The sequence below is a fragment of the Sebastes fasciatus genome, chromosome 15, assembly GCF_043250625.1.
Source record: "Sebastes fasciatus isolate fSebFas1 chromosome 15, fSebFas1.pri, whole genome shotgun sequence".
Classification (NCBI taxonomy): domain Eukaryota; kingdom Metazoa; phylum Chordata; class Actinopteri; order Perciformes; family Sebastidae; genus Sebastes; species Sebastes fasciatus.
Genome location: NC_133809.1, coordinates 1,591,107 through 1,608,847, shown reverse-complemented (window position 1 = coordinate 1,608,847; position 17,741 = coordinate 1,591,107). Strand labels below are relative to the sequence as shown.

Here is a 17,741-nt window from a genome sequence, read left to right as displayed (position 1 = left end):
ACGGCGTGTGTGTTTGTTCCGTAGACCTACTGAGCCCGGGGGCGGAGTCAGACGTCGTCATGGTGGAGGGTTGCCTCGACGACCACGACTTGGACAGAGGCGGCGGCCTGTTGGACGACATGGACGACCCGCTGACGTCGGAGGGCGCTCTGATGCTGGAGGCGGGGCCCAGCGACCTCTGCGACCTTCACGACCCCGACCTGGACGAGTCCAACCGGGCCATCAGGTACACACACACACACACACACACACACACACACACACACACACAGATGTGAGACTGAGCTTTGTCCCGCCTCCTGCAGCCCGTCCACCAGTAACAACATCCCTCTGATGAGAGTCGTTCAGTCCGTCAAACACGCAAAGAGGAAGACCAGCAGTGTGATGAAGGAGGGCTGGATGGTCCACTACACCAGCAAGGACACTCTGGTACCGCACCTGTCTACCTGTCTACCTGTCTACCTGTCTACATGTCTACCTGTCTACCCGTCTACCCGTCTACATGTCTACCTGTCTATTTATACCAGATTTAGTATATTCATGTCTTATTAATTCAAGAGAAGAACTTACCAATGAGGGAGCAAAATAAGTTCAAATCGACCACCTTGATGGAAAACTACATGTGTTTTTACTAAAACTAAAGAAAATACATGACTTAAAAAATAACCGTTATTGTTGTCTGCCTCCGTGAAAACTGCTGCTGTGCATTGTGGGTAAATTCAAGAAAAGACGGTCTCAGCTAACTTCTCGTTTCCTGTTTCCTCCTCTTCCTCGCTTCGTTCCAGAGGAAGAGACATTACTGGCGGCTGGACAGTAAATGCATCACGCTGTTTCAGAACAACACAGGAAGTAAATACTACAAGGTAAGAGGATGTGTATATATACAGTATATATATATATATTTATATTTTAACCTTTAACCTTCGTACACTCTGAAGGAATACACAGATATAAACTTTATATGTTTTAGTACAATGCTGAACGTTCCTGCTGTGTCTGTTGTCTCTGCAGGAGATCCCTCTGTCAGAGATCTTGTCTCTGGAACCGACTCAGACCTTCGCTCTGCTTCCCGACGGAGCCAATCCTGCGTGCTTCGAGATCACCACGGCGACGCTGGTTTACTACATCGGCGAGCATCTGCAGAGAGACCCGTCTGTGAGCGGCAGCAGCGTCCTGGTGAATAATATCATGATTATTTCATTTAGCTGCAAAAGCTCGTTCAGCTACTGACAACTGTCTGGTAGCATTAAATGGTAATACTAAAGTACAGTACTCGTGTGTTTAGTTTTTACACCACTGTCTGTGTCTATAACTCGCTGATGGAAGTTAATTACGGATGACTTTTCTACCGGCTGGTTTCAGGTCAGCGGCGTCGGGCAGGATGTGGCTCGGATGTGGGAGATGGCCATCCAGCACGCTCTGATGCCGGCCGTCTCTACGGGAGTTTCCCACAGCTCTCACCGCACCGGACACAGTAAGACCCCATCGCCACCGCCATCGCCACCGCCGCCACCGCCACCGCCACCGCCACCGCCACCGCCACCGCCACCGCTCACATACGGGTTCAAACCTGTACACGTGTTTCTATTATTAGTAGGGTTGGTCTTTATATGCGGGTCATCGGTAGATAGCAAACTGTCTTGACCTTTTGATTGGTCAGAAATCTTAGGCTGAACCCTGAACTAGTTTCGGTCCAACATCAGAACACTTTCATCAGAAAATTACAATTTCAGCCCGAGGTGATGACAGTACGATGTATCGTGAAACTCTTAGATGTCTAGCTCCAGAACAAATCTAACAAATAGATAAATAAAATAAAATAAATCTAACAAATAGATAGATATAACAAAAAACATAATCTAACAAATAGATAAAATCAATATGAATCTAACAAATAAATAAATAGAATAAAAAATAATCTAACAAATAGATAAATAAAATAAAAATGAATCTTGAAAATAAATAAATAGAATAAAATAATAATAATAATAATAATAATAAAAATAATAATACTGTAATAATAATAATAATAATAATAATGTAATAATAATAATAATAAAAATAATAATAATAATAATAAAAATAATAATACTGTAATAATAATAATAATAATAAGTTAAAGTCACTGTTTTATCTACACGCTAACTTTAATATGAACTCAGGAGATGCTTCACTTTATGTTCAAAGAATCTATTTGAATTAGGTTAATGTAAATTATTATTATTATTATTATTATTATTATTATTATTATTATTATTATGCGGCCTGTGAACGGACACATTCTCCAGCTCAGGTATGAACGTTCCCGTCGCTGCTGAATTCTCCTGCAGACTCTCAGATCCCCTCAGGGCCGTCGACTCCCACACAAAACCCATGAGAGATATTTCAGAGCTCCTCTGACGTCAAACTGATCATGACTAACGCTTCGCTGTTGCTCTCCGAGCCGTCTCCGACTCGCTGTGTTCACCTGAGAGGGGAAATACACTGAAATAATAACATCTATTATTCACTAGAGGGAATACACGGGCTAACATAAAGTTGAATTATTCTTCACTATCTTCTGTTAGAGAATAAGATGTGTGTTATTTGGAGTTCAGTGTTTAAACATGTTTGTGTCTCATCCACAGAGGAAATCTCCATCAGTATTTCTGTCTCCAACTGCCAGATCCAGGAGAACGTGGTGAGAAAACACATACAGCTGTAACGCTCTATATATACGCAGCTGTACAGCTATTTATATATATATATATATTTACCACATACCTTCCTAAAATTAGCCAGTGATACGTATCACACAAGGAAGTACCACCTTAAAACCTGCAGTAGTGGAGGAAGTATCCAAATCATTTACGTCAGTACCACAGTGTACAAATACTCACTCAATTAAAATTCCACCTACGTAAAAGTACAGAGCAACAAAATAAACTATTTCATTTATTTTTGTAGTACTTGGCATCATATTTATAAACTGATCGTATGTTTTGTGTGTAATATTTATATTTGAAAATTAACTACAGCTTATAAAAGTACAATATTTCTCTCTGACATGTAGTGAAGTAGAAGTATAACGTAGCATAAAATGGAAAATACTCAAAGTAATTGTACTAAAACGGATAGTTTCAGAAGCAGCAAAAAGTATTTCAGACACCTAAAAGAGTCAATATCAGTTTAAGTGTACGCTATATTTAGAATATTTTCACCGCTTTACCTCGCCATCCGGGAACTGAAGCCGTTATCTATTGCTCTCTTCAAAGCCACCAGACTCCATTCACAAAAACAGTAATTTAACTTCTCAGAACAGGGGAGTTGCTGGTCTACCGCTACATCGATCGCAAAGAGACGAAACTCAGCTGCCATTTTGGACTGAAAACACTTATTATATTTAGAATATGTTATTGTTGTGAAGAGAGCGATGTATGATTTTTTTAGGTGTCTAAAATATGTTTTTTCTGCTGCTCACGTCCACACCTTTTCAGAAGCCGTTATATCGCTGTCTTCAAAAGCCACCAGACTCCATTCATAAAAACAGTAATTTTACCTCACAGAACGTGGAAGTATTCATACAACCCTACATAAAAAATCCAAACTTAGCACAACCTACGTCACTGCTTTCTGCTAACGGCTGAGTGGAAGTTTCCAATTGAAAAAAACAAAACAGAACGCTCCCCTTAAGTACAGTAGATGAGTAAATGTACTTAGTTACTTTCCACCACCAGAATCAATCGATATATCTACAAAGAGCTTAAACCGGTCGATATATGAGTGAGGCTCTGGTGGAGAGGAGAACATGTTGCTGGTTCACTTCAGGTTTCGGTTCACGACATTAACTTCCTGTCGTGAGTTTAAGATGATGATAGATGTCTCGGTACACCTCCTCCATCCGATGCTCTCCATGCTTCCTCCTCATTCATCTGCATTTAAAGACTTCAGAGGTCGGCGTGCATCAGACGCTCGCTGTACATTAACATCATACAGATTTTTTTAACGCCAGGCTGAAAAATGTAAACTCTAAACTCTTTTCATGCAAATGTATCGCCAGAGAACATCGAGTCCCATTTCCATTGCAGACGTGCACCTTTTTTCGCCGTCTCCAAGGTGAGCACGTCTTTCGCTTTCGAGCACCTCAAATGGAGATTACTGTGATTACTCACTCAGCCAAACGGTTTCCATGGCGACGGTGGATGGTAATTAGGCAGCACGGCTTCGGCGAAGGGGGGAGGAGGTTTATAATATTGTATTTCTGTCCTCTTTGCTCGAGGTGTGATATTAGGCTGTCAGCTAACGGGGGAGAAAAGGGAGACGTGATTGCAGACAAGGAGAAAATATTTAGCAGTTTTGGTGTCAAAGCTGTGGCAGATCACTGACGCCGCGTACTTACACTCAGTGGGCTCTCCCCTACAAAAAGCTTCTCTGAAAACTCCTCCACCAGGTGATGAATTGATGCAATTCACTTTTTTGTTGAACCCACTTTCTGTCACACGGCCTCGCCTTCCTCCGCTGCAGCTGCAGCAGCTTTCCATCAACAACTTCACGGCTTTCTTTAAGAACTTTAACAGCTTGTGGTTTTAGCTGCGTGTGTGTGTTTCCAGAGGTGGAAAGTAACTAAGTACATTTACTCAAGTACTGTACTTGATAGTGATGCACGGGTCGACCCAGAACCCCGGGTACGGGTGAGCTTACTAGGAAATGTGGCAGGTTTTCGGGCGGGCAGGTGACATATTGACAAAGCAGCGTTCTGAGATGTTAAATTACTGTTTTTGTGAATGGAGTCTGGTGGCTTTGAAGAGAGCGATATAACGGCTTCAAAGCAGCTGTGGATGGGAGCAGCAAAAAAACGGATTTTAACCACCTTAAAAAAAATCAACATCAGTTTAAGTGTACGCTATATTTAGAATAATTCTGATGGGGAACTGAAACCGGTATATCGCTCTCTTCAAAGCCACCAGACTCCATTCATAAAAACAGTAATTTAACCTCTCAGAACACGGGAGTTGCTGGTCTACCGCTGCATCCATCGGTTAGTTTGTTTATGTTATCGTGTGACTTTGGTGTTTTAAAGGATTAGTTTGGATTCATCAAAGTCACACAATAACACAAACAAACTAACCGATCGACAAAACAATGTATATTGCCAAGAAGTCAATTTGCAAAGCTACGCTTCCACCATTTTGGACTGAAAGCGACTATCGGACGCCAGTAAAACATCCACCTAAAACAAAATTATTTCTTTTCTATTATCATATTCTACTGAAATGGCCTGTGTTGAACAATAAAGTATTATAAATATCATAAGCGGTAGACCAGCAACTCTCCTGTTCTGAGAGGGGGAATTACTGTTTTTGTGAATGGAGCCTGGTGGCTTTGAAGAGAGCGATATAACGGCTCCAAGTTCCCCGTCAGAAAGGGCTGTCTGGCAGCGAGGTAAAGCGGTGAAAATATTTTAAATATAGCGTACACTGATATTGATTTTTGTTAGTTGTATAAAATCCATTTTGGTACTTTAAGTATATTTTGTGCTGCAGGGATGACATACTGTACACTTGTTAGCAACCGCCTTTTTTAAGACACGTAAAGGCTTCAATATTCACCAGTGGGATATTTACTGATGTACTTTATGTTGTAGAACAAGAATCTATTCAGCTTGTGTTAACTACAGACCTTATTTCAGACATCTAACTAAAAACTAGGGCTGTCAAAGTCAACGCAATAATAACGTGTTAACGCAAATTTGTTTGAACGCCACTAAATTCTTTACTTTATTTCACTCTTTGTTTGAACCGTATCAAAGGACTGATGTGAGTTTATGCTCAGGACAGTTCTTGTGTTTTTCAGGATATCAACTCTGTGTATCAGATCTTCCCAGACGAAGTTCTCGGCTCAGGACAGTTTGGCATCGTCTACGGAGGTAAAACATTTAAACCTGCAGTAACTGATTGCTTTTGGCCACTTGGGGGGAACCTGAGTGAGATTGTGAATCGATATATTTGCTTCATCTGAGTCTATGTGGAGGTAGAAGGAAGTTACCGCTTTTATTGTGGTAGTCTGAGTAACGTGACGTCATATCCGTTACGTATCCGTCAACCAAAACAAACCTCAGAAAGTATGAAACGTTGGAGGGTCGTCGTGGATACGACCTGCACCCTCCCATGTTAAATCCAGCGTGGTAAACACTACACATCCAGTAAAGGATGGAAACACTTTGGGTTTCACACATTGACAGGAAAAGCAGAGCTAGACAGAGCAGAGCTAAAGCTGCATGCTAACTTAAAAAAAAAAAGAGGCCAAAATATGTTTGAAAATAAGTCCAAACAAAGGCTGAAAAAAGTCAGAAAAAAGGCCAAAATATGTACAAAAAAATGTTTGAAATATGTCTGAAAAAAGGCAGAAAAAATGCCAAAGTATGTCCGAAATATGGCCCAAAACATTTCCAAAAAAGGCCGAAATATGTCCGAAAATAAGTCTGAACAAGAGCTTAAAAAAGTCCGAAAAAACCCCAGAAAAAAGGCCAAAATATGTCCAAAATAGGCAGAAATATTTCTGAATAAAAGTCTGAAAGATTTCTGAAATAATTCCGGAAAACAAATGCTGAAAAAATGCTAAAACATGTGTAAAAAAGGCAGAAAAATGTCTGCAAAATATCCAAAAAAAGTGTGAAAAAGTTAGCATGAAACGTTATCGTATCGCGGTAACGTGGCGGTGGAGCCGGCCGTCGCTCTCGTCTCCGTGGTCAAATGGGCCGACGCTACGACTGTAGAGCACCCAGATACTGACATTATGTTCTCTGCATTGAAACGGCCCCGATGGAGCTGACCATGGATGGATAAAGAGAATGGAGCTGACGGGAGAGCTAGAGACCACCTTGGAGAAGTTAGAGGAAGTAGACACGTGGGATTACGTCCGGTTTTCAAAATAAGGGAATTATATATACGAAATACATCTATGGAAATAAGATTGATGGATTATATTCACCAGAAGTATAAAACATTATAAATTAAAAAGAAAATAGTACTAATCTGTGAGGGAAATGTCTTTATTCTTTGATTTTTGGGTTGCTGGATAATAAATAATTCCTGACAATGATCCTGATATATTTGACTTCAGGACATCTCTGACTACATACATGCTGGAAATCAAACATGTTTACTGGATTCATTTAGAGATTTTACAAAGTTAAAGTCCATGGAAGTATATGATTCAACTTTTTCCCTTCATTGTCTAGAGTTAAAAAAGTTAACAACAATCACAATAAATCACAATACTTAAAAATCACAATATTTCCAGTATCTAATCAGGAGATAGGCGGATCGTCTCGTCTCAGCCCTACAAGTGGAAGTATTTTGAGAAAAAGTCATAATGATTAGAAAATAAATTAAAGACGTACAAGATATTTTGAGAGTAAGAATCTTGGGAGAATAATCTCGTTTTTAATGACATTTTTTCCAAATATTTGGAGAATAAAGTTGTAATATTTGGAAGCTGTTTATTCTGACTTTGCATCTCTAAATATTTTGAATTCATTCTCAAACTCTTCGATTTGTTTTCTTTCAGGATACAAGTCAGAATTTCTAATAGATATAAAATCAATGTCTGCTTCCAGAGACGCATATATCTATATATGAACCCACTATCTATATCTATATCTATATATAGATATAGATATAGATATAGATATATAATAGATGATATTGATGTTGTTTTCTGTTTTCATGCAGGTAAACACAGAAAGTCTGGCCGAGACGTCGCCATTAAGATCATCGATAAACTTCGCTTCCCAACCAAACAGGAGAGTCAGCTACGCAACGAGGTGGCCATCCTGCAGGTACACACACACACACACGCCTGTTGGCAGTGAGTGAGACTTCCTGTCGTGAACGACTTCATTACCGTGGCAACACCGTAGGGGTGTGACATCCTGTAATATTCCAGTGCTGCTCAACCTGCAGAAGCTGCAACAACACACACCTGCTCAGAAAACACTGTTCTGATCTACTGGTGGAAATTTAATCAATATTATAATCTGATTGGATTTATTGATTCACTTTATTATCAATTCTTTTAACAGACATGTGTTAGTTTAATAATATTAAGTAGTATTGTTTGATTTATTATTCAAGATTTTTGCTTTATTTGGACTTGATTTTTTTTTACAAATATGTTTATTGAAAGTTTTCACATAACATGGTGGAAAAACAATATATATATATATATATATATATATATATATAATAATATATATTTACTAATAATAAGTAGTATTGTTTGATTTTTTATTCTAGATGTTTGCTTTATTCATACTTATTTTTTGGTGGAAAAGGAAAACAAATCAGACTTTTATTCATAACAAAAATTTAAAAAAATAAAAAATAAAAAAAATATATAAAATATATATATGTGTAATAAATATGTAATATTTAAATATAAATATGTATGTCATAAATAAATATATATATATATAGCAGTTATTTATTTGTTGTTAGTATTTAGTTGATGTTTTACTAATAATAAGTAGTATTGTTTGATTTATTATTCTAGACGTTTGCTTTATTTGGACTTGATTTAATTTTTTATTTTAAATATGTTTATTGCTTTCTTTTCTTTGGTGGAAAAGAACTTTTATTCATAACAAAAATGGAAAAAAAAAATATATATAAATGTGTGTGTAATAAATATATCATATTTATTTATAAATATTTATGTAATATATATATATGTAGGAGTTATATACTTGTTAGTATTTAGTTATTGTTTTAATAATAATAAGTAGTATTGTTTGATTTATTATTCAAGAAGTTGCTTTATTTAGACCTGATTTTTTGACAAATTTTTCACATAACAAAAACAACATACATGACAACATATACATATATATATATATAAAGAGAGTCATTTTCTCTCAATATATAATAATAATAAATAATGTTTAACAACGATCACTATTTCATGTTTTATTACGTTATATCTAATCAAAACTCTGGTTTTTAATTCCTTCAACACATGGCATTCATGGACTCAGACAGTTGGAACAATCACAGAGAGAAAGACTTACGTTTAGAAAATACCAAACAGAAGCAGAGATTTAGATGAAGATAATTCCTCCTCTTCCTCCCTCCAGAGTTTGCACCACCCAGGCGTAGTCAACCTGGACTGCATGTTTGAGACGCCAGAGAGAGTGTTTGTGGTGATGGAGAAGCTCCACGGAGACATGCTGGAGATGATCCTGTCCAGTGAGAAAGGACGACTGCCGGAAAGGATCACCAAGTTCATGGTCACACAGGTAAACAAATCACACAGACACTAAGAGTTTCACAAAGTGTCTCTTGTAGAGTTCATAAAGTGAATTATTATTTTCTGTCACCGTCAGATCCTGGTGGCTTTACGTCACCTTCACTTCAAGAACATCGTCCACTGTGATCTGAAACCTGAAAACGTGCTGCTGGCTTGTGCAGACGCATTTCCTCAGGTACTGAGTGAGTGTAGTTGGGTTGTATCAGCTGCCTCTTTTGAGTTGTTTTTATGCAGGTTTCTTGTATTTATTTACATTATTCTGAGGTTTCAAGGTTCTGTAATTGTCATTTTTCAGTTGCAGCAAAGCCGTCATTGGCAAAGAAAATCTTTGGTCTCAGGTTCCTTCAACAATGCTCATAACATGTGTATATATAACAGGGGAAATTACACAAGTAAAAGTAAAAGCAAAATGATAATCTCAGGCATGAAATAGTGCAGTTAAAATAAATATAAACATAAGTATAAATAAGTAATGTAAATGTAAATTTGTAATTTTAATTGACGACATATTTCAGATGGAAAAAAACTCCAGACTTTCATCAGGAGACCAATGTTGGTGCCCCGTGTGAGGCAAGAAATCAATGTGGATTTATTTGTCACGTAACTTCCGTACTTAAGTGACACTACTTCCAGAGTTATTTTAACCCAAACCGCGATCTTTTCCTAAACTTAACTAAGTAGTTTTATTTTGAAAATACTGGAGCGGAAATTGACAGGTGCGTCACGTGTTGCTGGACATTTCTAGGAAAATGCACAAAAAATACGTTGTTGAAAGTCGTGCTGAGTGTCACGAAAAAAAAAGGAAATTTGTGTCTATATACACGAATTAAACAGATTAAATTTCATAACCATTTCACAAACTGCCGTGAGACTGTGATGCATGTTCATAAGAATGGTACGTATGGACGGACTGTCGTCGGCAATGAGGCATAAAAACTGATGAAGCCTCAGATATGAAGTTGCAAGATACAAGACATTGAATGCAGCTGACACAAACAGAAAGACCAAACAACCCTCACATGGAGGGAAGAGACGGTACAGATCCAGACACAGACAGTCCATTAGCTTTCAGTGCAACTATTAGCAGCTTTCTGCAGTTTGCAGTCTCCTCTCCAGAAATAGCTGTTAGTGTCAGACATGCTGTTAGCTGTTAGCGCTAATGATGCATCAGGCCGGCTGTTGGGCTCACACACTTTACTTAGTGTCTCATCTGCAGAGCCTGCTACTCTCAGATATCAGGAAACAAACAAATAAAGAAGTACTAACGTTAGCATGGGAGCTAGCTAGCTAGCTAAGTGAGTGTCAGCTAATGAAAACATACGAAGGAACAGTCTGAAATCATTTACTCTGTCTTTCCCAGAGTCAGAAGAGAGGATGGATATCGCTTTTATGTGTGTCTAGTCCAGAGATAGTGTTTAGTCTAGCCTAGCTTAGCATAAAGACTTTACTAAAGATTTATAAGCCCTCTTTAATTTGAATTATTCTGCCTCCGCCCAATAAACACCTCATCATGGTTACTAACAGAGAAGGGGGTCAACAAGACAAGTTGTCATGTCGTGAAACGTTGCTGTGTAACAGACCTCCGTCTTCCTGTTTCAGGTGAAGCTGTGTGACTTCGGCTTCGCTCGCATCATCGGCGAGAAGTCGTTCAGGCGTTCGGTGGTCGGCACGCCGGCGTATCTCGCTCCAGAGGTCCTGAGGAACAAAGGCTACAACCGCTCTCTGGACATGTGGTCGGTCGGAGTCATCATCTATGTCAGGTAGGAGACTCACCTGAAGGATCCCCATTTTAGTCTGTTTTACTGTCGTTGTTTCGCTGCGACATCTTATTTTTATTTCTAGCTTACTACTTTATTGGCCTCATCTTCTTATTTCTTTAGTTTTAACTTTCTTGTGGTCCTATAAGTAAACTATAATATATTTAATTCACCATATATCACTGCTCCATGATGATAAGATGAATTACAGGTGACATCTGTAATATAATTTCTGTATCTGCAGTCTCAGTGGGACGTTCCCTTTCAATGAAGACGAAGATATCAACGATCAGATCCAGAACGCTGCCTTCATGTACCCTCCTCATCCCTGGAAGAAAGTTTCCCAGGAAGGTGAGTAACGCCGTCGACCACAAACACAGCTGATGACTGGATCTTTAATTCAATCCAAAATAAACTAGATAATCTGGATACTGGGGTTTGTAAACACCTTGTTCAGGTTTCTGATTGTTCGCGCTGATAAGATGGAGAATCCAGCCAGAAACCCAAATGAGTTAGTCAAATGTTGTGGTGCGTTCACACCAAGAGCAAAGCAAACTTTTTGCGTAGCGCGATTAAATACAAAGTCAACGCAAAGCGGCGAATAGATAAGAATTTGCGCCGGGCAACATGAATGATGCAAGGGACGCGACTTTGCAAACTTTGCATGTTAGCGTCATTCGCCGAAGTTTAAATATTTCAACTCGAGCGAGAAATTCTCTGGTAGAAACAACAACAACAACAACAACAACGCCGTATTTATGCCTAGATGACTTTATGTTGAGTGTTGATGGAGCAGCTGTATAGCCTGGCACTGATCATGCTTGTCGTCATGGTAACAGACCTGACAAAGCATGAATTCAGACTTTTTACTAATCAGCATCATTATGTAGTTATTTCGGCATCATTTTGATCTGTTTATTGATATTAAATCACAGCACAATCTGTTTATTTTGGGTTCATACCTCAGTAGAGACGTGTGGCTTGCTAGATACAGTCAGTGTGATGGAACTGTATGTGAATACAGCTCGCCGCCGGGTGACGTTATGAACCCAGACACGACGGCGTTTGGTTTTCTGACATATCTGGGACTTCCACAACATGTACAAAGCAGCAACAGTGGTCATTTCTTCCATGGTTGATGGAGGAAATGGTGGAAATTGGTATCTATGGAGACAAGCTCCTCCTCTTCTCCGGCGTGGATCAGTAACCTGGATACTGTTATGATCATGTAAACAAGGATATGAAAGTCCAGGTTTCTCTTGAACGCCATATCCTGAATCCACTCATTGTTTTAACTGATGATTCAACCAGACTGATGTTTCTGTAAAAAGCTGCAGAGGATCGTTTTGTAATGAAACCATGAATCATCCGTCCTCTACCAAACAAATATAAATAGGGTGAACGTCCTCCATAAAGCCACGATCAGAGATGAATGGTTTCACCTTTCTGTGTGACTCGCTGGTTATTTTCTGTCCTCAAACATGAGCGGAGGTTATTATTTCTTCCTGTTGCGGTCTGATATCTCCGACATCCTTGAAGTCAGTTCCTCTGCTGACTCGCTGCGTGACTCATGTCGTCGCCGTCGTCATTGTCTCTAAAAGCGTCCGCCGCTCGTGTTGGCTGGACTCGTCGACTGTTGACGACGAGACAGATTTAAATCAGCCTGACTCACTCGGCCCGGATCCCCGAAGTGCTCTTAACCTCCCCTCCGCCTCCTCATCCCGACACAAAATGCGCCTCAAAATAAACGCTGTGTTTTCTGGAGGATTAAATGTCAGAGAACAAACTCTTCAACAAATCTGCATTTTCACAGATCACTTTAAGAGATGACACTTTAAATGGATTCTGTTATCATTTCATCCTCTGCCCACAAACACGACTCAGGTTTTATAAAGGAGACACTCAATTAAAGACTTTATGATCACTGCGCTGTGCAGATGTCACAAACAAAGACTGAATATTATGCAGCTTCCATCACAAACTTTGCTGTCTTTCAGAGGCTGTAGTAGGCTCAGTTTTAAAGCTGGAGTGAAGATACTGGTATCATATGGAACTACTACTAATAATTACTTTAACGCATTTTGTGATTTTTAGGTTGTAGCGGGCGATTTATCTATTTATTTATTTATTTATCTATTTAATTATTGATCTATTTATTGATCTATCTATTTATTTATTTATTCTATTTCTTTACTTTATTAACTTAATAAATCTTTCATTTTAACAACTAATATATTTTTTCATATTCTTATTGACAAATTGTATTGACAATATTTTTTTGTATTTTAATTTTTCAACTTTTAATTTTTATATTTATGTTTCTTGATCTTTGCAGTACTTGCTTTATTTATTTATTTATTTATTTATTAACTCTATTAACGGAATAGATCTTTCATTTTAACAACAAATATATTGTATTTTGTTTTATTATACTTTTTTGTATTTAAATTTTTCAACTTCTGTTTTTTTATATTTATGTTTCTTGACCTTTGCAGTACTTGCTTCATTTATTTATTCTATTTCTTTATTTTATTCTATTTATTCTATTCCTAAATTTTTTTTTATAATATTTTTTGTATTTTTATTGACAACTTTTCTATTTTTATATTTCTGATTCTTGACTTTTGCAGTACTTGTTTTTTTATTTTTACTTTATTTTTTTAATTTTCTCTTACTATGTTTATTGTTAAACACCGAGGAAAATATTAAAGCTTGAGTGAAGATACTGGTATCATATGAAACTATAAAACCTGATGAATCCATCGGTACCAACCATGTCAGACTAGGAGGTTAAATAACGCTCCAAACTTGCACTAAACTTTGGCAATGAAGAAACTGTCATGTCCATTTTCAAAGGGGTCCCTTGACCTCTGACCTCCAGATATGTGAATGTAAATGGGTTCTATGGGTACCCACGAGTCTCCCCTTTACAGACATGCCCACTTTATGATAATGTCTGTCATTGTTTTCCGTTGTTAATTGATTTACAATAATAAATATATACATATATTTGCATAAAGTAGCATATTTGTCCACTCCCATGTTGATAAGAGGATTAAATACTCTCCCTTTAAGGTTAATTTAGAACAGATAAAAAATGTGCAGTTAGTGTTATTATTGAAGGAAAGAACTTCAATACAACAGCTGACTCTAATCATGTTCTGCTAAAAACAAAAACTGAAGATTTCCTGAAAAAAAAAGTGTCCAAAAACTCACTATAAGAAAATGTTTATAATCACGGTGAAATCTGTCGTCGTGTTGGACGGACTGACGTCGCCATCCTTCGGCCCCGCCGCTAAAGAAAGAAAAACCAGATTAAAGGTGGGTCATGTGACTCCGCTGGGGAAGAGGAATGAGGGAGGGGTTAAAATATCTGACAGAAAGAAACCCTTGAGAAGCAGCGAGAGTCCCGGCGATTCTTGGAAAGAGAGCGAGACGGGACAGATTCGGGGGGGTGCGGGGGGGTATTCATGTGCCGGTCCATTCATGTGCATAATGCCGAGCGATGGAGGGCCCCCGTAGACCTGAGGGGGCCCCGGGGTCCTGGAGCTGTTCAGACCGCTGACCCCTGAAGAAATGTTAACATCATGTTAGCTTTGCTCATTAGCCCCGACTGGCCCCTCACCACAGGGGGGGCCCCGACCCTACATCCTCCTCCTCCTCCTCCTCCTCCTCCTCCTCATCATCATCATCCCTCCGTCTGTTGGAACATTTTCTCACTCATCACTTCTTCCGTCTTCCTTTTTTCCCTCCTTTCTTTCCTTCCTCGCAGCGATTGACCTGATTAACAACCTGCTGCAGGTTAAGATGAGGAAGAGGTACAGCGTGGACAAGACCCTCAGTCACCCCTGGTTACAGGTAAGACCACTTTAATAAAATCAATCATTTATACTCAATCATTTCTGAATTTATTTAAATGTTAAATTAGCGTGAAAGAGAGAAAACAACGTAGAGAGACCCTCCTTCAACCAGTCACCTGAACACCTGACAACCAAAGTTGAAACTAACTTTAATACTTCGGTAACAACTTCATGTAAATATCAAATTAAAGTTTATGCAAAATGTTAGAGGGGAGGTGAGGGACGTAACAGTGGACTAAAGACTTTTTAACAATAAATACCAGAATAAAGTACATGTTCTGGAGTAAAGAGCTCAGTAAGGATAACCAGACTTACTGCAAAAAAGACTGGATTTAAGAGTTAAAGGTCCCATATTGTAAAAAAGTGAAAACTTTTATATTATAAAAAAGGTTTAAGCGCTATATAAATACTGGTAAACTATCGAAACGCTCAATATACAGAGAAAAACACACTCCGTATTCAGAAATTGTGCGTCTGAAACAAGCCGTCAGGATTTATGTCCATTTGTGATGTCACAAATATACAATATATTTAGACCATTACACAATTTTAAACATAAACATTCTAAATGTGTCCCAGTTTATTTCCTGTTGCAGTGGATGTGAATAACTGACAGGAAGTAAACATGGACCCAAGCTGTTGCCTAGCAACGCAATTCCGTTGCAATTCCATTGAAATGCACTAAAACGGAGCGTTTCAGACAGAGAGGGGTAAATACAGGCTTATTCAGGCAGGCAGTACGAGGATGTGTTTTTTTTTAACATTAAAGCATATGAACATGTTCTATTAAAAACACAAAAACACAAGTATGAACCTGAAAATGAGCACGATATGGGACCTTTAAATGTTTTCTTGGATGTGTGGAGGATTTTGTTGGAGTTTGTTTCCTGTTTTAGTTTGAAAGTCATCTCCTCTTGTGTCTTGTCTGGTTTTACTTCCTGGCTTTGTTTGTTTCCCGCCTTTTTGATTGTCTGCCCCACCCTGATCAGTTTCACCTGTCCCCTCATTAGTTCTGCTGCTCACCTGTTCTCACTTTCCCAGTTAGTCAGTCACTATTTATACCAGCTAACTTCCTGGTATCCAGAGTGTACCTGCCTCTCTCCGAGTGTTTCTGGTTAATCAGCCTTCTGTTGTTTTGGATTTTTTTCGTTACCAGCCTGATTTTTGGACTCTGATCTGTCAGTCTGTTTTGTTAATAAATCATCAAACTGTCCCTGCTGCCACCTCTTCAATTCATTCGGCATTTGTGTCCAAACCTGCTTTACTAAACCAAGACAGTCTCGACCAAATCAGAGTAGAAGCCAGATCAGACCTGTGCTTTTGATAAGCTTGGTCCCATAATGATACACAGAAAATGTGGTAGAAATCAGACCTTTGGTTTAGGAGGAGATGTCAAAAATGTGTTTTTCAAGAAATTGAATGAGCTCTTCCTTGGCTCATACTACACCATTGACACCAAGCTTCATGAAAATCAGGCTGGAAGTTTTTCCATAATCCTGCTGACAAAACCAACAGACAAACCGAACCGAAAACATAGCCTCCTTGGATCGGTAACTAGAAGGGAATTCGGAGAGCGCAGACCCCCGCCAACGCAAATCCGCCCCGAAATCGAATGAGTTCTTCCTTGGCCCATGCTACACCATTCCACCAAGTTTCATGAAAATCGGACTAGTAGTTTTTCCGTAATCCTGCTGACAAAGCCAACAAACCAACCCGAACCGAAAACATAACTTCCTTGGTGGCGGTAAATAGACGGGAACTTGGAGAGCGCAGACCTCCGCCAACTCCAATCTGCCCCGAAATCAAATGAGTTCTTCCTTGGCCTATGTTACACCCTTCCACCAAGTTTCATGAAATTTGGACCAGTAGTTTTTCAGTAATCCTGCTGACAAAAACAACAAACGAACTGAAAACATAACTTCCTTGGCGAAGATAATAAAAAGTAAAAACTTTGACTGAACGAAACTATTTAAATGTGACAACATTTCTGGGACCAGTATGTCTGAGGTTGTGTTTTATTTTTTTCCCAACCAGGACTACCAGATGTGGCTGGACCTGAGGAACCTGGAGTCCCGGATGAACGAGCGCTACATCACCCACGAGAGCGACGACCTGCGCTGGCATCACCACGCCCAGCTCAGCGGCCTCGACTACCCCACGCACCTCGTCAACGGTCCCCGCACTGGCGACAGCGGTCAGATGATGGAGCGCTACCAGGAGCGTGACGAAGAGCTGGAGACCCTCAGTGAGAGGGTCAGTGAACTCTGAGGACGGGGAGGGGGGGGGGGCGCCGACGCCAGACAGGAAACGGCAACTGTTACAAAATAAAATAAAAAGCACACAATTAAAAAGATCAGTTCAAATCCAAACTTTTACTTAAATCACTTACAGACATACACAAATTAAATTCATTCATTGCCCATTACACCAAATAAGGGTCGTTTATTAAGGAGATATTAGAGAAGCACAAAAAAATAAATAAATGTCTTAATTACTTTGGTCTGCAAGTGAGTCGTAATTACAAATCAAAATATTTTTGATATTTTTTCTTTAGTGATTGAAATGCACTTCCATAGTTAGTGAGTTATTAATCATAAAGAATAAAAGCTGCACCTCTTCCTTCAGACAATCAGAAAAAGACGCTCCGAAGAAGCAGCTTTCATTTACACTCAGAAAACATGAATCATCCCAGTTTGTGCCTCTCACGTAATCATCCCTTTTCTACATACGAGACTTTGCACTGATGATTATGGTCAAGTTGTGGAAACAAGCCACGGCTTTAGATTAAGTAAATCATGAAACACAGAGGCAGATCGTCCATAATGTTCTTCTATGCTAT

At 38.9% G+C, this 17,741-nt stretch overlaps 1 protein-coding gene across 1 annotated transcript in view; it reads left to right on the top strand.

The window, feature by feature from the left end:
- Positions 1-17,367, top strand: part of prkd1 (protein kinase D1) — a 38,066-nt gene extending 20,699 nt beyond the window's left edge. The window contains exons 7-20 of the mRNA XM_074660916.1: positions 25-226; positions 306-429; positions 786-863; positions 1,012-1,176; positions 1,363-1,474; positions 2,628-2,680; positions 5,833-5,905; positions 7,713-7,819; positions 9,113-9,274; positions 9,362-9,460; positions 10,885-11,045; positions 11,287-11,393; positions 14,815-14,900; positions 16,937-17,367. Of these exons, the coding sequence (XP_074517017.1) occupies positions 25-226; positions 306-429; positions 786-863; positions 1,012-1,176; positions 1,363-1,474; positions 2,628-2,680; positions 5,833-5,905; positions 7,713-7,819; positions 9,113-9,274; positions 9,362-9,460; positions 10,885-11,045; positions 11,287-11,393; positions 14,815-14,900; positions 16,937-17,170 (1,763 nt within the window). The 3' untranslated portion in view covers positions 17,171-17,367. The remainder of the gene's footprint in view (positions 1-24; positions 227-305; positions 430-785; positions 864-1,011; positions 1,177-1,362; positions 1,475-2,627; positions 2,681-5,832; positions 5,906-7,712; positions 7,820-9,112; positions 9,275-9,361; positions 9,461-10,884; positions 11,046-11,286; positions 11,394-14,814; positions 14,901-16,936) is intronic.
- Positions 17,368-17,741: the final 374 nt, after the last annotated feature.